Source organism: Strix aluco, chromosome 21 (assembly GCF_031877795.1).
Source record: "Strix aluco isolate bStrAlu1 chromosome 21, bStrAlu1.hap1, whole genome shotgun sequence".
In the NCBI taxonomy this organism is placed as follows: Eukaryota; Metazoa; Chordata; class Aves; order Strigiformes; family Strigidae; genus Strix; species Strix aluco.
This window is the reverse complement of record NC_133951.1, coordinates 11,158,538-11,183,612: the sequence shown is the minus strand read 5'-3', so window position 1 is coordinate 11,183,612 and position 25,075 is coordinate 11,158,538. Positions and strand designations below refer to the sequence as shown.

At 37.0% G+C, this 25,075-nt stretch overlaps 1 protein-coding gene across 5 annotated transcripts in view; it reads right to left on the bottom strand.

Annotated features, from left to right (window-relative positions):
• The window catches only part of HELZ (helicase with zinc finger), a 93,215-nt gene that overhangs the window by 35,151 nt on the left and 32,989 nt on the right, over positions 1–25,075 (bottom strand). For 4 of the 5 annotated variants that reach the window (XM_074847394.1, XM_074847392.1, XM_074847395.1 and 1 more), the window contains 5 exons: positions 21,861–22,128; positions 16,910–17,243; positions 9,748–9,878; positions 7,153–7,332; positions 6,517–6,621 (listed from right to left, as the gene is read on the bottom strand). In XM_074847394.1, coding sequence (XP_074703495.1) covers positions 6,517–6,621; positions 7,153–7,332; positions 9,748–9,878; positions 16,910–17,243; positions 21,861–22,128 — 1,018 coding nt within the window. The remainder of the gene's footprint in view (positions 1–6,516; positions 6,622–7,152; positions 7,333–9,747; positions 9,879–16,909; positions 17,244–21,860; positions 22,129–25,075) is intronic. The other variant, XM_074847393.1, reaches the window with a different exon arrangement.

Genomic DNA, 25,075 nt, shown 5'->3' with positions numbered 1-25,075 from the left:
CTGAAATATAAATATAGCCCATAGTCTTTGAACTGACAGAGCTGCAATGGTCTGCACATTTCATCAACTGCAGCCATAGGATCTTTAAAAAAAATTTCAAAAGATGTTAATAAAATCCTGTACTTCCTTTTACACACACTGTACGCCTCCTGAGTTCTAAGATCCAAACAGGAAGTTTATTAATCTTTTTATCATGCGGGACCATAATTATGATACACTGTATAAAAGAACGAGAAAACAGTGCCAAAAAGGATGGCTGGAGTCTAAAATACGAGGACATTGTCCTCAAAGCACTGGACTTCTAATATCTTTCCGTGACACAATATAATTTTAATCACCATATCATGAGATCAATGATGAATTTTTCTTAAAAAGTGATGAAATGTTACAGCCAGTCTAGCTAAATGGAAGAGGAACAAGGAAGACACAAAGACTACGCCCCAGAGTACCAGTAACTCCACAGAGGTATATAGATAATTACCAAAGCACACCAGCTGAGGATCTGGATAAAGATGTCAAAGGGCTTCTCTATGGGGTGTTCCTCAAAAATATAATCTGTATCAAGTAAGAACTGTGAATCTAAACTGGAACCTTTACACTACAGGAAACTCTTGTACAGATATTAATATTTAGAATTAAAGTTATTTTATTTCCAAGGCAAATGAAGATTAAATGATTTAAACTAATTTCAGTTCTAAATACGGAATTTAATGCTGTTCGGTTTATTTATTCATTATTTTCTCCTGCATCCATACTACAAATCCCAAATCATTACAAGTATTTCGAAAAGTGTAATTATGCCCCAAAGCGCAAAACATGATTGCACTGGCTGAAATTTGGATATCACATGTCTACCCACATTTGAAAATTAAAGCTCAGTTCCATATAATGTGAGAAAAACAATTATTAGGATTATAATAAATTTGGTTTGTGAAAATACAACGTCCCTTTTGGACAATAACCTCAAAATTAAATGCAAAGAGGTGTAAAGGCACTGCAGTACTCTGAATGGCTTTTTAATGTGACAACACAAGGAACCAAAATTGACACTTCATGACCAAAGGTAACTCCAGTTAAGACTGGGCTCAGTGCAGGAGCAAACAATGCACTCCTGAGTCAGTCTCAGAACAAGAACCTCGGAATGTTACCCCAATATATTTATTTCTTATCAGCCAAACTGATAAGCTTTATTTGACAAGCTGTTATTACACTGATGTAACAACACCAAGTTACGGCCTAATAGCTAGAACAAGGTAGCAGAAGCAAGATAACCCTGCTCTACCTATCCCAGCCGTTCAGTCAGCTTTCATATGATTCAGTTTCTCAATCTTAACTGAGGGTAATACTTACCTACCATCTCACAGGAGAACTGTGAGGATTAATGAGTTTATTGTGAATTTATGTTTGTAAAGCACTTTGAGATTCTTAGATGAAAGGTGCTATTGAAATGCAAAATATTACGGTTATTAGACATTATTATACCATGCACTGTCTTTTATTACAAAAATTCAACTATGTGTGACTCACAGATTGGCTGACAGCATTTCAAACTGCATTGCTGCTTACCCATTAATTTCTTTTATTTTGATGTGAGATCAAAAAGGTATCCCAGAGCTGTTATTCACCACTGGCATAAAAACACCTGACAGATGTGACTACTTCAAAAATGTCGTGATATAAGTAAGCCACACTGAACAAGGGATTTCTTTCTCAGGTGCAATTTGGGGTAATAACATCTCCTGTAATTTCATTATTAGGGTTTTTTTTTCTTAAAGTTAGAGGAAGCCATTACAAAAATGGGTTTTACCATTTTAACACAAATCATAACATTTCACCCTGCTTCTGACTAAACAAGCAACTAACCTTCTAATCTTAATACCTGCATAAGCAAAGTACCTGAATGTCAGCAGAGTCGGGCAATTACTAGGCAAAACATTCATCAGTACCTGCAACACATTCTACTAGTGTGCAGCTATAGGTACAAAGATGAGCAAAAACTGCAGCTACAAAACCAAAACCCAGCCATGGCTCACATGAGGGTGTATTTTCCCACATCATGTGCCTCGCAGCAAGACTAATTCTGGAGAAATTAAAACCTTGAAGGCTAAAGGTTACTCAAACCACAGGCAAATACATAGAGAACCACACTGAAATAGAAATCCCAGATTATAGATTAGGGACTCAATCTTCTACAAACAAAAGCACTGAATATATGCACTGCACTTACTAATGCTGGGTTAACATGCACAGAATGTGCATTTCACAGGGAAATACATACCACCTTTATTTCTAAATGTGGCATATGGATATCCACAACAAAAGCCTTAATTTCTGTGGACCTCTAGCCAATGAGCCAAAGAATGGAACAAAGCATCAGCTAACCTTGTCTATGTTCCCATTAACTTTCCAGCCATTACGTCAAAAAAATAAATTTGCCCAAATATTTCTATTAAATGTTAGTCAAATTGAGTATTTCCTAATCTTCAATGTTTGGCTTCCATTGATAAAGTTCCATCAAAGTATCAATTTGTACAATAGACTACTTGCAAAAGTAGTGAATTTGTATCAGTAATTAAGATTCACAATCATTTCCTTGTTCATGTTTCAGACTCCTAAATCACTTAAAATATACTTCTAATAGTTAATAAAGCAGGAAGCTAGAGTCAGAACCTCTGAGGGAGGCTAAACAGAGTTCCATTTGCACTCCTGTCCTACAGAAGTGTCTTCTACTTCTCATGATTCCTCACAGAATGCATGGGGACTAAATTTAAGTTCTTCAAAACTTCTTTTCCCTGTTCTGAACTGGAAAACACTAACTCTTCCCAGTTCTTGATTAAAAGGCCAGAACTCTCCCCCTTCAGGCTGTGCTCCAAAGAACTCTTCTTAGATAAACTCCAATCCCAGCTCCTCAGATTCTGTGCAGTTTTTTCTCACCTGAAATCCCTCAAGTAAAAAGAACACAGCAGCTTAGAGAAAAAAGAATCTAGCAGTCTCATTTCATGCCTCTGTTAAAATACCATTAAAAAAAAAAATTCTAAGTAGTCCCAAGAAGCCTACAGAAAACTTTAAAAGCATCTGATTTCCCTCTTCCATTTCTTTTGATCCACCTCCAAACAGAAGCTCATGCTCAAGAATACGTATGTTCATTGCACTGCAGAAAACATGTAAAGAACCTGTCTTACAACCTGAAAGTTAACTTTTTAAATGAATCTTCCTTTAAGGATGGCGTAAGATAGAAGCTAGAGTTTCAAGAAAAAAGTGATCGGCTAAAGAGGCATTTATTTTACAAACTAACATTTTATAAGATAAATTAATACCATTTTCAGTATGAGAACTTTACTCCAGGCAATTTGGAAAAAAGGTCAATGGTCCTTTAAAACCTCTTGGGTTTTTGTTTTGGGTTTGTTTGGGGTTTTTTTAATTCAAACTCTGTTTTGCTCCAGCCAATTAATTTATATATTCTGGGCATCTCCTGAAGCTAGCAGCCACATACTAAAGCTACATGGTTTCAGGATACATGCAGTACTTACACATCTATTTTATGGTCAAAGTACTTAAAAAATGAACTGGAGAGGTTTCAGCTGAGATATTTTAAACAGAATCAACTTATTTTCTGACATTGCTGAACTGACAGTCAACAATAACATGTTTAGCAATAAATAGCTCTTTCCTTTCCCCCCAGTGTTACATATAAAACCAACATATGAACACAACTAAATTTGAAATAGGCAAGTAAAATAATAGTAATAAACAGTAGATACCTAAACCACTGTATGCCCAGAAACATAGGGAGAAACTGCTGCTATCTGCTTCCTAGGTCTTGACTGGAGTTTTTAGGAGACGGTGACAATCTGAAGTATCTAGCTACAGTGCCTACCTCAGCAGCCTACCTCCTGAAGCCTCCAGCAGTTGATGGAGACAAGCACATCCCCAGAGTAAAAGGGTATACAAATTAGGAGCCAATTACTACCTCTTATAGCTCTGACTCACCAGCTAAAGGTGCCTGCTTCTCCACACTTAAAATCAAGTGTCTTGGCACCTAACAGAAGGCTTTTCCTCATAACTGTAGGTTAGGGTTGGGGTTTTTTTGTCTTTCAGAAACACTTCTGCATTCATTTACATAAATATAACAAAATTGTTTCAATGTCAAGTTTCTTCAGTAAGAGTCAGGTTTTGGAGTGCGCCCCTAATACATCTGAATCATCTAATCACACCCAGGGGCATTTTTTTACCAGGTATGAATTTGTTTATGGGCATCAGGACTATGAGAATTTGGCCTTCAGGGCTCATTGGTATTTTATTTAGGTGCAGAACTTAGACTCAACATAAATTCTCAGTGTTCATTCTGACACTGCATTTTCCAAAGGGCACAGATAGTTATTTTGCTAGGAAAAAATATGAATTTATAACATGATATTTAAACAAAAAACCCCAAACTCTAGGCTTCAAACTTTATGTTGCATCACTGACACAGTAATTTATTTAGTGTACGTCTAACACACAGAAATTTATAGAAATATTTATACAGTTCTCAGTACCCAGTCAATGTTAAATAATTAAGCTTTTCTTCTTTAAAAACAACATAAATATTATGGTGCTCCCCACTAAGCTATGGTAACATTTTTAGTAAGGATACTATTCAGCCAGCTCATCCCTTGTAGAGTAAATAAGGAAAAAAAAAAAATCTAAAGCAAACTGTTCAGCCATCTAGAAACACAAACTCTGCAAGTAGCACATCCAGCTTTGATAATTAACTGCTTCTGCTCCACTTCATGTTTCCCTTAAAATACTGCAAGAGGCTCAGAGCACCCTGCTTAAACTAACAGTAGCAAATTTAATTTGAAAATATATCTTGACAACAGTCAATAAGAAAGGTAACAGACCCATATTTAATTTTATGCTAGGAGTCTCACATAGCTCTAGCTTTCAGTTCAGATAAATTGACCCTTTAACTCCTGCCAGATCAAGTTGACACGCAGTTAAGCTTTCAAACAACATATGCTTCTCAATTATATGTCATATTTTTTATTCAAAAACATACATACTTGTGGATCCATAAATATATACACACAATTCCAGAGGTGCCTCCATTTTCTAAATCTTTAGCTTTTTACAGAGGTATCATGACTATTTGAACAATTCATACAATCTACAGCAGCACTTCTTGAGACTTCATAACAAATACTATGACAATTATACTTGAATTCAAATATTCATTGACTTTTATGTGCTGTAATTTTCTTGGCAAAGATGTATATATATTATAACTGTAAGAGAAGCACCACTTTTGTTTATGTATGTTTTGTATAAGTATTTCTGAGACTGTACTATATAGTTGAATACAGCACATAAAAGAAGGTAGCAAAAGCCTAGCAACCACAATAACACTGTATTTAACTCCTTGCTCTGTTAAATCACACTTCAATATTCCCAAAGGTGTCAATTACACACATTTTTTCCCCACCACAAAATTAAGACACCATAATGCTTTTCATCACAAAGTGCTTTACAAATCACCTTAAGTCAATCTGTGTTAAAATACAACCAGATCAAAAGGTAACTTTTAAAAAATAAACTGCCTTCTTTTCCTTGGCCAGATCCTCAGTGTCTGAAAAACATCACATGGCAACTAAAGCCAGCAAACCTAAGAGAATTTACACCTATTGTAAATCTAGCCCTTTCACACAACTTCATGGCTTTACTGACATTGCATAAAATATAAGTCCGGGATGGTGTTTAAGAGCTAGCAAGTAAACATTCAGTGTCATTTTCTTAGTAATAGGATAAACTCATACATCGGCATTCAGAAAATGATGCCTATAATTTAAAATATATATACCAAGCTAGCAGTATACATTATATATTGTGATTATTGTGCAAAATATTCCCAGGAGTGGGTTTCTGCCCATAAATAAATCTTCCTCAACTATTTCTATGCAAGTTTACCCTCCTTGCTCTTAAAGTTTCCACCTCTTCTTCATTTTTTTTTCCCTTACCTAATCTCCCCAAAATACCAATGGTAAGTACATTTAACCACATATACAACGACTTCAAACTGACTTATCAGAAGAGGCCAAACTACTTTCACATGATTCTCGAATTATATAGCTCCTATAACATCAAAATTTTTCTTCAAAAAGTCAGGTGGGTAGCCCCAGTTTCCAAATTATCATTGTAAGTGTGAGTCAAAATTTTCTGGAATTAAAATACAATTAAAGTTCATTTTATTTTATCATAGTAGCTTTTAGAGGAGCATATCAAAAGTTTGCTCATTATGAAAGACACATTTATCAATAGAATAATAAAAGCTTAAAAAAGGATGTCTTTATTTTTATTTAACAAATGACCCAAAATTATGTTGACAATGTTTCACGTTCCTTTTAGTCTATGTTTTTAAAAGCACTGCTGGTAATGCCAATATGCTTTTATGTTTTAAAAGTTCTTTAACCTTTTTTTATAGACACCTTTTCTTAAGAATAGTATTTTATAGATACATAATAAGCCTTAAAAAAATACCTGAGAGGTCTTGCCTGGGGATTGCCTGCTTCTACATATGGATGTAAATAATCCTTTATGTAGAGATCAGCAGCACTATTAGAATGGGTGCAAATGAGAATCCTGCTGGAATAAATGGTGCAAATAAAAAAGCAATGAAGAAACAGAAAACAATTCAAAGCAGTAGAATACAAAAAAAAGGAAACAGTGGCCATCTTCCTGCACATTTGTCTTAATGAAACTAGTCACTGACCTACCATAGTTTGCACGATTCAGCCCTTTAACTCAAATCCTTCAGTTATGAAAAGATTTAAAGTTCAAACAGCTTTTCAATAACTATTTTGTGATTATTAATCTAGACTTGAATTTAAGTAAGGAACAGTTTTTATTGTCTAGCATACTGCAAAACTTTTCATGTCGAGCAAATCACAGTCATTCTACATACTGTCAATTTTAATTAGTTTTGTTCTAAATGAAAAATACAGGCTAAAACTATAAAATTACGTTATCATTCAAAACAATGACGGATGGCTTGGGTTTTGTTTGTTTTTAAGCTGGATGGAAATTCTATATTTCTACCTTTCACTTGAATTTCAGTAAAAAATTACATCTTCTCTGCTAATCAAGCATCGCTCTATATTTAGTGCCCCATCTCACCTAGTATCCTGTTGTTGGAGTATGTGCTTGACTGCCTGAGCCAGAGTGAACGTTTTTCCTGTCCCATAGGGACCGATGATAAGAACAGGAGGCAGTTGTATTGAAAGCGGAGTGGTGATAGCCAGAACAGCCTCTTTCTGCTTAGCATTTAGTCGAGGGTCCAACTGCTCATCCCATTGTCTGTACAAAAGGAGGCAACCGAGTTTAAAAACAGAAGCTATGACAATCCACTGTCAGTCAGAAATGAAATGAGGTAAGATTTCAAAAGCTTTAAACAAATTAAAGAGCCTATATGCTACTGTATCGATTGTGGCATTCTGAGGCACACTGAAACAAATCAACAGATCTAGCAAAACAATTGCACACTTCAGTCACGAAAACTTGATAGTATCTGCAATAAATCAGTTGGGTGGTTTTTTCCAAAAGGAATCTAACTACTTCTCAATTTACATTACCTCACCTAACAATAATTAACCAGCATAGTACACAGCTTAGAAAAAGTATATGCTGCACCATCACCTGATAACAAAAGCAAGTAGACATACAATGATCTTCTACTATTACTATGCAAAATGTAACATTAATTATGTTTCTTCCCTGCAGTATTAACACTGTCAACTTTAAAAGTCAACAGTTATACAACTCCAGGGCTTGGTAAAAGTTATCTACAATGAAATGAAAAAACAATTAAAAAAGTAATGGCTACCAATTAACTACAAACTTCCTTTACTTTTTTTTTTGAAGATCATTAAGGCACATATCTCTAATGGGAAAGCAGTCTAAAAAAAGGATTTTAGCTCTAACCAGCTAGCGATACCAGCATTAAGAGGAAGATGCTTTCAGAAAATTCCAATGAGCATAAGAGGTTAAAGATTTGTAGACACAGTTTTTAATATTCCCACTGACAGATTTAAAAGATGCATAGTGAAAAACACCTGTCACTGCTGTACATATGGCCATACTTTAGTAATGTGATCTGCTTTGGTACAAGCACTACGCTTCTTACAGACTGGGAAAGTTTCTATGCAGTAGTAGTGAGCAACAGAGAATAAAATCAAGAGGGAGTTGACTGAATTCCTAACTTCTAAGACAGCTGTGAACAACAAGCTGGCAGGAGACTAAGACATACAGGAAAGTAATAGGGACATAAAACAAAAATAGAAGAAAAACAGAGGGAAAGACAGTTTTGAGTCAGTCAGAAGTACTGATTCTCAAGGTATGGCAAACCAAGCCACCAGATGGAAAAAACCATGCTCTTTACACTGACTTAAACTGAACAACCGTTATAGATATCATTTATATATATGAAAAATATAAAACATTACACAAATAATTACATCAACTACAACAATATGTAAATTTCTGCAAATTGAATTTCCTGACATGAAACAGAAGAGAAAGTTCTAGCTTACTTGACTTACCTTTTTATTGAAATCACTGCTTAAACCCAAACTATTCTTAAACAGTATTTCCTTGTAAGATTTGCCCAAAACTTAACTAAACCAGCGAACAGATCGTCACTGACCTCCATTAGCTCTGTAGTATAACTCTATGCAAAGCCTATTCCCTTCTTTCTGCCTGTACTGTCAAAGCTTTGATGCATGCACCAATCATCCTCACCCAGAACACTACTCTCACCCTTTTATCATCTCTGTTCTTCCTCACTTCCAAAGACAAAGTAGAATTTTTCCAGTAATTTTTGTCTTACGTTATCTCACTGTCTCAGGTTTCTGGCCAGATCACTTCCCTTTTAATCCTTGAGCTATCTTCTGATTTGTATTGCATCAGAGTCACACTCTTCATTCTCACCTTCAAGACACCACACAACTCGCATGCTGTACAGGCTATCAGTTCCACATGCCTCTCATTTCCCTGGTTTCTAAGTACAGAAACCTCACGCCTCTTTTATCCTCCCCTATTCCCCGAGCCTCACATTTCTCTTCCTTAAGTTTCCTCTTCAAGCCAAACTATTTTCACTGCATCAGCCTTAAGTTCCTCAAAAGTATTTATATAACATAGGGGTTTATAATTTCATAAAGGAAACTGTAAGACATGTATACAAAGAATCTCAGGACTGCTTGCAAGTGCAACACTGGTGCTTCCAAGGCTCATTCCCACACTTTTCTTAAGTCATCCCCTCAGTGATATGTCCAAATTTGGGCTCATTGCATCCAACTCAGACAGTCCTATTGGATCGCTCCTTGCAAGCAGTGCTCTGCACGCTTGAGATCCTGCACAGCAAACTCCTTGTAACTGGTATTTACATTCCTATGAAGTATCACACATATTTTCAGTGAAGAACAGAACAGTAAATAACAATAGCAGATTTGTTTTCTACAGCTACAATACAACTGCAATGCCTATAAAACCACAGCTCAACCACAGGGAAAACCAATCAACAGATTCTAGTCCTCAGAGGATCATGTTTCTTGTTTTATTTAGAACAGTTTCACTCCCTTCTCTGAACCATCCCCACCATTAATGAGGAGCAAGGCATGCTTCTTGTTCTAGGGCAGATTTCAGCCATCTGTTATGAGAAATTCAGTATTGCATTACCGTACAATCTTTGATATTAAAGTGTTTGTATTCTTGTACCTGTTGGGACTCCAGGGTATGGTGGGAGTCATGCTGACATCTGGAAACAAAATACTGTTGTCCTTAATCCTGTCCAAGGCATAATGCATTTCACAGAGGGGTAAGCGATTTAACTGAAACTGAAGTTCGACCTGCAGTACAAAATTAATAAATGAAGAGGTGAACCAAAGTTATTAATTTAGAAAACACTCGTTAGACTTTGCTGCATATGATACATTTTTATCCTCCTGCAAACTACTGAGTCTCAGAAGAAAACAGCAAACATCATTCAATTACAAGATTTACGATAAAATTAACTTGCTCCTTTTTTTGTTTGTTTTGAAGCAAAGATAAATACAGCATTTGCTCTAATGTAATTTTGCTGTTTGACTTTCACAATTAGATTCCAATGTACTTTCAGAAAAAAATTAAAGGAAAAACATTCTTGGAATTATTTTTTGAATATAAAAAAATACTTCTGGAAAACATTACTGTCCTAAAACATTTTTACAAATATAAGCTTCCATCCCTTATTTTAAGAACAACCTCGAAAAAGTGACAGGCCAGAAATTTTTATGGATCAACAGATGACATAAATCAGATGTGTGACCAGCAGAGATAAACCCCAAACATTATTTATTTCTAGTCAAACATTCTGGAATAATATAACTTGTCATTTATGTTCAATTATTAGGACTCTCCAAAAGTTAATTTAACAATTGCTTATCAATACATTTTTTTGTTCTCTCAATTACTTATCTTTTATTTACTAGCATTAAAACACAATGCCAACAAAATTCTGGTACAAAGCCAGAAACAACATGCAGAGCACGTTAACATCCCTGATTAAATTCAGAACTGAACAATGGATAGTGAAATTAGTTTATACATACATACACTAAAAAAGCAAAGAGAAAAAACACATTCTAAATTTGAACACGGGATAAAAGCAGCTCCTGGGGAAACAATTCATACAAACAGTTCACTCGGATTACCTTTCAGACATATTTAAATTTGCAATTATTAACCTCTACAAATATAAATTATTCTGATCAGAGCATTGTGCCAAAGAACTACATGTTAACAACTAACACAGAAGTCTTCATACAAAATTTGACATAGATTTACACTAATATAAAACAGCATAAAAACACCCAAAGCTGCTGAACTTCAAGTGACTGACATACATTTTTAGTTTTTTTCCAAAGCATCGCTATCTTTCACTAAATATTTATGTAATTACTGTGCTACAACTCTAATGCGCATTTGTGATTAAGTAAGAGTAAGCACCTTTCTGAGATCTACAATGAACTGTGAGCATGCTTACAAACAGCCAGCCAAATTACTGCAACCTGTCTGGAAAAGTACCCCTCATTTACCTGGAAAGCATACCAGTAATATATAAAATTTCTATGGTCATCTTTACCGATAGCTTCCACAACCACCGTACAGAAGCTGGTTCAGTACTACGAATAAATAGATGAGCAAGAGAGAAACAGAGTAAATACAAGTTGAAGCTGGTACATCAGCACCATCACACGGCTGAAGAGACGGGGCAAAGCTGAGGTAGCACGTCCCATGTCATCCCAGGGGAACACCATGGAGGTGACAGTCATACTAAATGTACCCCCATGCCCTAAGCAAAAATCTGGTCTCAGATCTATTAATTTTCTCCACTAGCACTCACTGATTCTCTATCAGTCTGTCCATTATTAATCACACTTTAATCTCATTATAATTATTGCCACCAACCAAAAAGTTCAACACAAAGCAATACTAGAATATCTTTTTGTAATTATCTTTTCTGTCAACTGATATAAAGACTTTTAAAAGTCTTGTCAGCTAAAATACGTTGCCCTTGTAGACTAGAAACAAAACCCAATTTGTTGCTTAAAGATCCCTATGGTTATCAAAATAAGACAGCAAACCTGGGAGAGGGGAAAATGTTAGAAAAGCAATCACTTCTCTGAACATGACAGGCCTCATTCAAAGCCATATAAACTTTCCTAATGAACCTTCTCTGATGGACGAGAATTCCTCCCATGGAAGAATAATTTAGTCTTCTAGATTTAACCACTTGCTGGACCTGACACTGCTTTATCTGCCCACAAACTCACTTCCTACCATAGGGATCACACCTGTGAAAACCCTCTTGTACACCAGTAATGTTTACTACTTGAAAATCATCTCCTTCAGAAGGATTTGCAAAACACAGCCCTTCGCATCTTCTTTTTTTCTAGTATATTTAAATACTACACTGTTCATATTATTATGCAGCATGTAAAACCAGCAATAGCTTTCCTGTAAATAAACGTTTGCTTATATCAGTGCAGAATGTAGCCATTAACTTTCACTCTCTGACAGATACGAAGACATTAAATATTCAACTTGACTATCACATTTTACAGCAAGATGTATAACCATAACTGAAGAAAAGGGCAGTAACAAATCTGTACAATGTTAAGCATGGAGTTCACTGAAGTGATTGTAACTGCTAGGAAAACTTTTTCTAAATAGGAAACATGAACATTTAAGAAAATTTTTCCCCACTCTTCCACTGCATAGTTTATTCCTATCTACTACCTCAATAAATACCCTGGTCTTCAGAGCAGTGTGGTTTAGCACTTGTCAAGAATGACAGTTCCAGCTCATCCTGCCTGAAGGGGACCTCAAGCTTCCTTCCAAAGCTCTGGAGAATCACAGAATTATACAATGGTTTGGGTTGAAAGGGATCTTAAAGATCATCTAATTCCAACCCCTCTACCACAGACAGGGACACCTTCCACTAGCCCAGGTTGCCCAAAGGCCCGTCCAACCTGGCCTTGAACCCTGCCAGGGAGGGGGCAGCCACAGCTTCTCTGGGCAACCTGTGCCAGGGCCTCACCACCCTCACAGGGAAGAATTTCTTCCTTAGATCTGATCTAAATCTCCCCTCTTTCAGTTTAAAACCGTTACCCCTTGTCCTATCCCTACCCCCCTGATCAAGAGTCCCTCCCCACTTTTCCTGTAGCCCCTTTAAGCCCTGGGACATCGCCCTAAGGTCTCCCTGGTGCCTTCTCTTCTCCAGCTGAACCCCCCAACTCTCTCAGCCTGTCCTCACAGGGGAGGGGCTCCAGCCCCCTGATCAACTTTGTGGCCTCTGGATCCGCTCCAACAGGTTCACGTCTGTCTTACACTGGGGGCCCCAGAGCTGGACCCCCGTTGCAGGGGGATCTCACGAGAGTGGAGTAGAGGGGGTGAATCCCCTCCCTCGACCTGCTGGCCACACTTCTCTTGATGCAGCCCAGCACACAGTTGGCTTTCTGGGCTGCGAGCGCACATTGCTGGCTCACAGTCAGTTTTCCATCTACTACTACCCCCAAGTCCTTCTCCACAGGGCTGCTCTCAATCCACTCCTTGCCCAGCCTGTATTTGTGCTTGGGATTGCCCCGACCCACGTGCAGCACCTTGCACTTGGCCTTGTTGAAACTTCATGAGGTTCACACGGGCCAACCTCTCCAGCCTGTCCAGGTCCCTCTGGAGGGATCCCTTCCCTCCAGCGTGTTGACCACACCACACAGCTTGGTGTTGTCAGTGAACTTGCGCTCAGTCCCACTGTCCATGTCCCCAACAAAGATGTTAAACACCTCCAGTCCCAGTACCGACCCCCGAGGAACACCCCTTGTCACTGCTCTCTACTCGGACACCAAGCCATTGACTTCAACTCTTTGTGTGTGACCACCCATTCAGTTCCTTCTCCACCGGGTGGTCCATCCATGTCTCTCAAATTTAGACAAGGATGGTCTTGAAGGGCAGAGGCAGGAGGGCAGGACAGTGTCAAATGCTTTGCACCAGTCCAGGTAGATGACATCAGTTGCTCTTCCCTTGTCCACCAACACTGTAAGCCCATCACAGAAGGTCACCAAGTTTCTCAGGCATGACTTGCCCTTAGTAGACCCATGTTGGCTGTCATCAATCACCTCCTTATTTTTCATGTACCCCAGCAGAGTTTCCAGGACGATCTGCTCCATGATCCTGCCATACACAGAGGTGAGACTGACTGGCCTGTAGTTCCCTGGGTCTTCATTTTTTCCCTGGTTAAAAATGGGGGTTATGTTTCCCCTTTTCCTGCCAGCAAGAACTTCAAGTGGAGTGCCACAACTTCTTAAATATGACGGATAGTGGCTAAGCCGCTTCATCTGCCAGATGCATCTCATCAGGTCCCATGGACTTGTGCAGGTTCAGGTTCCTTAGATGGTCTCGAACCTGATCTTCTCCTACAGTGGGCAGTTCTTCATTCTCGCAGTCCCCACCTTTGCCTTCTGCGTTTTGGGCACTGTGGCTGGAGCCCTTGCCAGTGAAGACTGAGGCAAAAGAGTCACTGAGTACCTCAGCCTTCTCTATATTCCTGGTAACCAGGTCTTACTCCACCCAGTGCAGATTTCCTTGCCCAACCACATCCCTCAGACGTTTGCAAAAGACTTCCACTCAAATGGCAACGGTCCCAACCTCTCAGTTTGATTTATACAGGAAAAATACCTTTCTCAGACAGACCAAGGCTAACAAAAGACCACCCAATATAACAATGATAATTTAAATGCTGAAAAACTGAGATGTTCATCTGAGCGACACTTTAATAGCTCCTTCTGGGAGTCCAAGCAAGGTGCCTAGCATTAAATACCTCTTATTATCTACCTGCATTCACCACTTTCTTTAACAGCTTGTGATTTGTTTTGGTTTTAATCCAGTTTGGATTGAATCAAAGTTATATTTGCTGTTGCAGAGTACTGAATGAGGCCATCTGTGAAGGATAGGCATGTAACCTGCTTTAATATATATTCCACAATAAGAAAACAGTGGGAAAGGAAGTTAATCCATTGCCAGTTTCACAGAAGAGGACACAGAACAGAGTAACCACTCCAAAAATAAAACAGTCGCATGTTAGTTTGGTCACCAAAGAGAGCAGCAGCCAAGGAGGTTTAAAGCACCAGTTCACTCCATCCCACCCTCACCAATGGTTCACTTGATAAAAGCAGAATTGTGTATTTATTATAGTTAAGCCAGGACAACAGGCAAACAAGTGATCAGGAAGTTTGAGATGAATTATTGAAGACGAAATGAAGCAAACCACCTAACTTACCCCAAACCTACAGAAATAAAAGCAATTTTGTTAAAGAATCACACAGGGACTACTAACTCCACTGAAGACAACAGCAGAATTTTCAGCATCTTTAATAGAAACGTTATACATCCAAATTATAATATCCTCAGTTCTAACCTGAGGATCCCTTTCTAAATTTTCAGCCAATACTTAATCAGAAAAAATTTCCTCACAATTAGAATTCATTAAGATATAGGTAACACTCTGAGGATTTGACCACCAGTTCACCAATATATGTATGAAGTACTAAAAGACTTTACAAATAACTTTAGGACCCAGTTTTTAATGCAGAATAGATTTGCTGCCTCAGGCAAAGTTTTATAAGACACTCAAAGAAAAATAAGCCAGTTACCGAAGCCCCAGCTCATTTTGTATTCCAGTGGAGTTTCTGACAGAATCAATTAGTACGTTTAATTATTGTTTTAAGAAAACAAACACAAAGCCAAGAGACCAGAACAACGTAAGTCTTCCCAGACCAATTATCCATGTTAAATTAAGACATTAGGATTCTTGCATATGTTTCCCCAAAACAAAATTAATGGGAGGAGATAATCGTTTGGTGAAAATGCATTTATTTCAAGCAATGCCAGTGACCTTAATTTGAGGTTATTTCTGTTTGGTGGTAAGATCAATCACAAAGTCTAAAGCAGATAAACTCCTCACCCATCCCCAGTGTGTAAGTATTTAACTTAACTAGAGTTTTGTCTTCCCTTAGTGTATTAGCTGTAAATGCATGTATCTTGTTTGCAAGCTACACAATTTTTCTTTTTTTTTTTAAATATATCCTAACCCATTTCATGTTGATTGCAAAATAAACAAAAGCCTAATCTTACCACCAACGCAATTTTCTCTAGCAAAAGTGTTGTAAGTCCTCATTTTGTGACTGAATGCCTCCAAGACAGATAAATATCCATCTTGAATAAGTGTCAGCAGAGTGAGAGCCATGGAGGCAAGTATTATCATTCTGAAACACGGGATATCTGTAATAGAAGTATTTATTCACCTTCCTCATGCCTCCATCTACCAACTCTCATCATCTTCATCAAGAAAATACTGTAAGTTGAAGACTTTTCCAGTGAAGGACAATATTCCTTTTGTTCTAATATGGGTGCCGAAAGCAGCACAAGGCCCACTGATAAACTCAACAGATCTTATTAAAAATTAATCTCACCTCAGGCCTAGGAACAAATAGCGGAATCCACAATGACACAAACAAAAAGAATGAGAAGATACAAAAAGAATGAGAAGATACAAAATAAGGAATCCAAGATGCAAGTTATCAAAGACCGAGTTCAAGCTCAAGCTATGTCAAGAGCAGCAGATATTTAAAAAAAGGTTTTTTTGGAGAACACACATAGGAATAGAAAACTCCCTCATTCAACTTCATTAAGAAAAGGGTCCTGAGGTCTCCGGTGAGAAGAGCTATGGTTAACAGACCAATGGAAGCCACATGAGAGAGACTAAGCTGGAGAAAAGTCCAGGCAGCAGGAGTAAGCAATACATTCAGTGGTTTCAGAATGAGAGGGGAGAAGGTGGGTAGGTCTGGTGAAAGAGAAGTGGAAGAAAGCCCATGAGCTACCCACAGACACCTACCTGAAGGAAAATAAAAATAAGACAAAGCTTTCCTTTAAAACTCCATCAAGAGAAGGCTTTGTATTTGAACCAGAGATGTAAAAACGATGTCCAAGACAACTTACAAATCACACTCTCAAAACCATGAGATACACAACCAAAAATCTGCAAGCAATGCCTAATCATCTCTGAATTTTACATTTTAATGAATTTTGTTTCTGGCATTTTTACTTTGTAACAGTTCTAAAATATTAATTTCCAAATAATAAGATTTACATATACATACACACACATACATGTATATTTACGTATAAAAAGATTTCACCTATCCGAAATTCTCATCCATGCTCTGCTTTCTGCATTTGATGATGAATAATAAAACTTGTATCTTCAAGCAATTATTTTGGGTGGAGTCAAAACAGACATAATGCAAACAGTTCCCATACCAGAACCACTTCCACTCAGACTTACCTGCATTTCACAGTCTGCCCGAAGATTAAGTTCTTCGCAGCATTCCCTGGATACCCTCAAGAAGATATAATCTTTTGTTTTCTCCTCAATAGCTGCTTCATAAACCTTCTCTTTGGTTCCTTGGGTCTGTGCTGACTTCTCTTTAGTGACAGGCAATAAATAAACAGCATTGACTTTGGTCATCACCAGCCGTCCAGCCAAAGTGTCTTCCGAAAGCGTTTCAGTGAGCTTAAAGCGGCCAAAAAGTTGTCCATTTTGGGCATACTTTGCACCTCCAGAAACACCAGTGAGCATGAAGCTTGCTACAATCTGCAATTGCACTTTTATGTTGAACCTATGTAAAAAAGTATCAAGTCAGTGCAGAAAAATGCTCTCCGATTCAGATTTCACGCATTCAGACTGAAGAGTCACTGCCTTACATTCTGAATATATAACTTTTACACATAAACACGTATAGCCAAACTGGCCCTTCATAAGTGTGTAGCTGTAAAATGTTTATACATCATCCTTTTGATTATAGCCTATAAAACATATATTTAAAAGAATCGACATCTATGAAGCTTAAAAAAAGAACCCTCACAAGAGAGAATCGAATACTAGATTTTCTGAGACCATAATAAGTTTAGGGTGAATTAGAGTTGCTGTGCATGTCCCAAAGCAGTAAAAATTTCTATTTAAATAGTTTGTAAGTTTATGTTAAGTATTCAAGGAGAGATGTGCAAAGAACAGAGTAAGATTCCTATTTATTTCATGTATCTCTTCCAGGCTGCACACCAAAGAGGGTAATCTACATCTTAAAAGGTACATTGTATTATACCTATAATTCAGAGGGATTGATTAAAATGCCTTGAAATCAGAATGTAGGCATAAGAATGAGATAATTTTATTTGAAACGAGGGTATGCATCACAGGCTCAGCCATATAAACCATCTATCCACAGAATTTCAATTAGCAGTAAGTTCTTCCTGTAATCATACATGTAACAAATTCATTCTTTGTAGTTACCATTTTCTAGAAGTCACATGCATAACACATTAAAGTGACTTATTAGCGCACTTTATTGATCTCTCACCAATACACAGTAAGCTTGTCCTAGTGTTGGGTTTTTTTAAACAGATTGCTTCAACCTGGTTTTAAAAAGAGCAAAAGGGGAGCTACACTAACAATATTCAGTTCTCATCTGCAATTTTTTCCTGAATTTGCAACAAAATTACAGAAAAAAGTAAAAAACAAAGGTTTTCACAAATGAAATAAAATCTCTTGGAAATAACACTCATTCTCTTATAATACTTCTCATACTGCTTTTATTTGATCTGTTCTTCTTCTAAATTCTATTTTAACATAATACACTCATAATTTATCATTTAAGCCCTGTAGTATCAATAATCATAAGCCTGTAACAATAAAATCCAACATTTTAGCTTGCTTGGTAATTAAACATCTACCAAAACCAATCAAATATATTTTTTTCGTATCTGGAAAATCACGAGTCTTGCACGAAAATTGCAAGTTTGCCCCCTTGTGGTAATAGTTGCTTCTTTACGTAATACGGGCATTAAGTCAGATCCAAATTTTACAGTCCTCCACTCTCAAAAAGTAAGAGATGTCTTCTTACTGCACACGGATTTGTTCAGTTCATCAGTAGCCACAAAGATTGCTGCACAAGCTACAGTTAAAGGAATCACTCAAAAGTACATACTTCAGGGAGCACACTAGAATTAAGCGTGACCTTTCCACAGGTGCTAGAAAACACAACAAAAACCAAGCTTTCTTCTATACAAGTGTTGCACTATTCCAAAGGAGCAAGCTAGCAACACATAAAACAGCTCATATCTCGTTCAGATGATTGCTAAAATACTATATAAAATGTTTAACACACTATCCAAGAGCTGGGCATTATTACTAAGATATTACCACTTGCTATTGTGAATTTATTTTGTTAAAGCTTTCTTAAAGTTGAACCCCTGTGCTGCTAAATATGTATCAGGTCGTTCTCAAATTAGGATTTGTGATAACGGGATGGAAAAACGGTATTACTGCTGTTCTGAGACAAGGCACAAGTTAGCGGCTTCACAGATGACTGAATCTGCTGTGCTAAAGGGAATCTAAAGTTTAAGAGATTATCAAGCCATTTCCATTGAGTAAGCTGACACCTTCTGGCAAAGTGTTAAACTACAAAAACCTCTAAGGATTAGATTTTTAAAAAAATCAAATGTTGCTTCTTTCATCCATTCCTCAACCTTGTTTGCAGGTTTATACTAAAGAAGCTTTTCAGTCAGGCTTACACAAATCGAACAAACAAAAACTTACATTTCCTCCTAAACACTGCAAAATCCCAGCCTAATTGAAGTGATAATGGAACTAGCTAAGAAAAAGCCTGTTGTTCATATTTAAAAACACAGAAATCAAAGAAAGACTTCATAAATCATTAATCCACTCAGTACCAAAGCAAACAATAAATTCCCAAAGGCCAAGTAAACCCATTCTGAACAAAGCCCCATATAACACTTTTCTAAAATCACGTTCAGCACACCTCCTCTTACATTTATACATGCAGAGTTCAGACAGGGTGTGCAGTGTGACACCTATCTATGCACTGATAAATGTAAGACACAGTAATGACAAAAGCAAATTTATTTTCCATCAAACTCAGTATTTCATGTTTTCACAGCCTTGAGGATAAATCTGCTCTGTAATTCTGGTAGCAGATAGTGTACTGCATGGAAGGAGCTGTATGTCACCTCACACACTCTTTAATGTTCATACAAGAAAATACACAGTACATTCTTGCCACTCTAACAATTATATATGCTGGTTTTCTTTGGAATGTGCAAGAGAGAAAGGAAGAGTTTTAAAACCATCAACAGGTGTATGTAGGGCAACACTTTCCAAAACAAAACTAGTACCGAGATCAAACATTGTTTTGCTTTTTCTTACAGAGTACATTTGCATTTGGAAAGTAAACAGCAGTAGCTCCCTTACTGTGATGTACTCATGGAGCAATTTTTATAAATGCCTCATGAAATATGACAATAAACCTCATTTAAAAAGTAAAGCTCTCTGAGACTATCCAGAATGAACTCCCTTATAACTGAGTTCAAGACTTTTTAAAGCCACTGCAATCTTCATCCTACACTTCCAGTCAGGTGATCCCACATAAAGCCTGAAACAGTGTTTTCCTACAAAATGAGAAAGCAACATTCTTAAAACCCAGCAATACACTCCACTCTGAAGAGCAGACACTCATGTTATCCCAGTCTTGTCATAAGAGGCCATGTTGACATCCCTACTACTTTTACGATATACATACACAAACCCATTAGCGAGCAGCAGCTCATCAACATTTTCACTCGTGGCACCACTTCAGAAGTGTTACAACCCACTTGCATTTGTATTTCTGGGCCCCTTTCTAAGCTTGCAACCCTGACACGTCACTAGAGAATACCAAGTGTGTGATCTTAGCCGCAGAGGATCAGAAAAGCGTGCTAGTTTGAGCCTTGTTGCAATAAAGTGGGTCAGCTACAAGATCAAAAGAGTATTTCTGTCGTCAACACTATCAAAACAGAAGATTTCAAGAACATTAATAAAACTCACTTTTATTAATCTACTAGATAGAAAAAGAAGAACAATAACTTATCGCTGCACCAAATTGTCCAAAGGGGAAGCATTACACACAGGATACACTCATTGTTCTTTTGTATCTACAGGCATGCTGCTCTTTGGTTTCCTATGAGGCATGAGAGTGTAATTCTCAATGTGAAAATTCACTCAGTAAAAATATTGTTTACTTTTCTATCATATTTAATAATGTTTACTTTAAACCCACTTTTGGTTTAAAAAGCCTTAGAAAAGTCAACCTGATTATAAATATGTATGATGGAGAGTACTTCTGTATGCTGAAAACAGTGTTCAAGCATGATTCCTCCGTATGTTAGATTCCAGCTCAAGAGCAGAGAGCAGCAGTGATGAAAGATATGAAGAACAATAGTTCAAATATACTGTCCTTCATCTGAGATACAAAAAAGAAACTGAATCAGTTTTCTGCTTTAAAAGCATTAGAAATACAACTACTCATAGTATTTTCTTCCTAAATTCTCTGTAGCTCCAGGAGTGGTTTGTCTTAAAAGACATTTCTGATTTGGAACTTCAGTAACTGATAGAACTAAATTTGCTACCAAATTAGGTTAAAGGGAAGTTACACCTTTTTGACTTTCCATTCTGAGTAGTGCAACACTTTAAAACTCTTTCATACCACATGATTGCAGGCAAAGTTTTTAACCACAAATATCAAACTACAGAAGAAAGGCCCATGAAAGTCTATACATGGGAAGTTCACATCTTTTTCCTAACTCGGTATTTGTTCATGCAGCTAATCCAGTTGGGTGATACATACATAATACCTAAAGACAGAACAAAACAATGTATACTACATGCCTTTTATTAGGAACTTTTATTCAGAAGCTGGGTTTCAGCCTATTTAGAGAATAAATATAAAAGTCAGCTGCCACATCATCATAAGATCAGAGTTTGATCCACCCACAATTCAACCTTTTATACAAAGATTTCATATATCACTTTGCCATAACCTATTTCCACCAAGAACAAAATTACTATTATTAATACCTTTTTGCATAGAAAGAGCCAAAAAACTACATACAAAAATAATTATTATCCAGACATTAACAAAGCATTGTACAACAGCTGTTTAGTGCCTCCAACTGTAAGCATAGACTGATACATACTATTTGTTTTAAATGAGTTACCAATAAATTACATTTGTTAATTGCTAGTGACCCTTACCAAAAGTTACTATTTCCAGACTAATACTCAAATTCATTTCAAAGAAACGGGAAGAGTTAGCATCTTAAACAAGCATGTAGGTTTAAAGGTGTCATCCTCATTGTAATAGCAAGAAATATCCATGAAATATTTTTATAAAGGTATCACTTACTTGCTAACTTCCTTATACTGTGCTATTTCCTCTATATAAAGGAGGTCATGTAGCCGTGACTGATAGTTGGTCTTGGTCAATGATTTGTCCAGGACAGATTGTGTAAATAGCTGGTCAGCAGACAGAGGGATTTGGTATCTGGTAAGAAGGCTCTTCTCCAATTCAGTAGTTTCATTAGGCTCAAATTCTACAATAGTCTTAGAAGTAGAATCCCAACGCTTAGCTGTGGTTAGTAGCTGTTGCCGTGCATGCATCAGGTATTCAAGATCTGGATGTAGACACATAATAGGGAAAGGAAATAATTCAAACTCCATAGGTGTTTGGGTTTTCTTTAAAAAAAAAAAAACAACACAACACCCAACAACAACAAAAACACACTACTAAAATAATCCCATTAGATATAATGAACTACACGTAGGTAAAAGTCTCCTCTGCCTACAACAGCTTTAGTAAATTCATTGCTAGTACTTACCATCCCTACTTCCCGAGTGTATATAGAGAGCAAGCAGGCTCTCAAACAGTATCAGAAAATAAAATACTCTCTAGACAGCAAAAAGAATTAATACGGACAAACAAGGAAAGCACTTTTATTTTAATAATCACAAGTAATTTTGACAGACTTGGCACTGCAGTATCTTTCAAAGCCTAACTGCAACATCACCTCATTTCAAAAATATAAAGCAGTGAAGAACCTTACAATATATAAGATTCAGAAGGTAATAAAAACAAGTCAATAAGCTAGCTGGTAAGAAATCATCATATTTGCAACAATGTGAAAGTCTTTCTTTGGTCTAGAAAGTCTATTCTACCATACCATACGTATTCTGCAGACAATTGCCTTATATAGCCAAAGTTAAAAACTTTGGAAATTTAACCTAACATGATATCAAGTTAGAAAATTGAAAGGAAACTAATTTTTTAGTGTACCCTAATTTCAGGGACCACATAGCTTAAATGAGAAACAGAAGACCAAGCACTGTCTACAGCCACCCAAAATATATTCATTAATGCCACAAAAACACTATGACAACAGTTAACAGAACCGCAGTTAAATTGCAGAGCTGAAAATATTTGGCATTTATAGTGAAGCTATAATATCTTAATGTATTATCTCTGAGTAAGATTTAAGATAGGTATCCAGGATATCACACCAACGCTGAAAAATGTGCAAAAAAAGACATTTTCGAATTCTAATTAAACACTTAACATCATCTTGACTGTCTATTCTAAATAGAAGGAAAACAGCTTTTTAGCAAAAGAAATCTCAGTTCAGCTTGACTATGACTACAGGAATGCAGCTTATTTTACTCACTAATCTCATGTGTTCACGAAGAAGCCGCATTTAAATATCTACCTCAAGCTTGAACTGTATTAGTGGCTATAGTTACTGTATGACAAGAAAAAGTCCATGTTTGTGTGGTTTCTGTGTTTGAAATCATTTCACCATAAATGAAGCTTTCTCTGGTACTAACCACACTTCTGATCACAAAAGCTCAGTAATTTTGCTAGGATTGAGTCCTTGTTTGCTAGAAAGACAGCCATTTAACTCCAAGCACTAGAGAGGCTTCCACTGGAAGCCCGACATAAACAGTTCCTGGCACAGATTGTGCGTACAGTGACCCTTTCTTAAATAGCATTTTGTGCATTCTCAGTGCACAGAAAACTTCTTAGTTCTCTTTTTCCACAGCAAATAAAGATTTCAAAATGCATAATGAAGGCTCCTCCATTCAAATATTTTAATGTTCACCTATCTCTCCTGCCTACATATCTAAACAAGGTCCTGAATTACACGCAAATGTAGAGACCTCGGGCATCTTTCTTTTTGAAAAACACTTCTATGAGATCCCAGTTCTTATATACCAAAAGCAAAAGCAACAACGGAATCGGACACACATCCAACATAGTTATCCCCTTCACTTGCCTGCTTACACACTTCTTAAGATTACCCCAGGATACTGTATCTTTATCTGTAAAGCACCTAGCACTCCTTTCATTCGAAATAAATGTTAGTAACAACCTGCTTGAAGAACCTGTATCTGTCTACACACAGACAAGCAATATGTGAAAAGGAAATATCAGTAACTAAAGCTATCTCAGCTTCACCCATCCCTATCACGGGGACTTGAATAGCCTATTCCTTGTATCGCTTTGGTTAGTAGTTAGTTAAAGCCAACGAGGACCCAGACCGTAGACTGGTTTGACAGTAACTTGGCAAATAAGTTATGGCTTGGTTCTCTTGATCTTAAAACAGCTTTACAATAAAAGGACACCTATCCTCCACAAACTCAATGCCTTAAGAAGCCTGTCACCTGCGATTACCCACACTGTTACATGGAGATCATGTAACAGTTCCTGAAAAGACCACAGCCTTGCTTCTAAGCATAGCTTCTCATTCGCAATGCAATAATCTCTGCTTCAAGAGACATTACAACTTGTACAGTCTTCCTGCTCTTGGCTACAAGTACTTGGGTCATCTGGAAAGATCAGTTCATGATCTTTGGTATCCGCTATGTACAGTTTCTTTTTGTTAATGTTGCAAATGTTAGCCTGTTATATGAAAATAAAGGCCAGGAATAGAACGCTGCTGTTTTCTTAGTTTCAACTTTTTTCCTTCTTTTTTCTTTTTCTTCTTCCCGCTTACATCCCAGTGCTACAATTCATTTCTTTGGTGTTTGTATCTCTCCAATTTTCATAAAAAATTACCATACTCTATCCCTTGCTTGCTGCCAAGTGACATAGAGACCTATATTTAGCTCTCAATCTTTTAATCATAAATCAAAGTGCTTCCTTCATTTTTGCACCTCTTCGAACATCTTTCAGTTTGTTGACATCTTTTTGATAATGAAGTTATTTCAGGTTTGAACTGAAAGGCACAGACCAGTTTCATAAACAGAATACAACCCTTACAGTAACATGTAATTAGTATTTTTTTTTACTTGAACACAAAGACATAGTCACACTTTCTTCACATTTTCAAAATTTGTGTCAACAGCAATTGAGTTACAAGCCTATACTCTGCCTCTTGCCTTTGACAACCCTAGTCTGATATTGCAAGTGGAGGGGAAAGAAAAAAAAAAAACAAAACCAAGCAACTTCTCTGATAGTCTGCTTTAATCAATGAATGAATGACCAGGTGTATTCTTATACAGAAACACTTCATATCTCTACTGACCTTCTTCTATGTGCTTAATGTTTTCATCAATACAAGAATGATT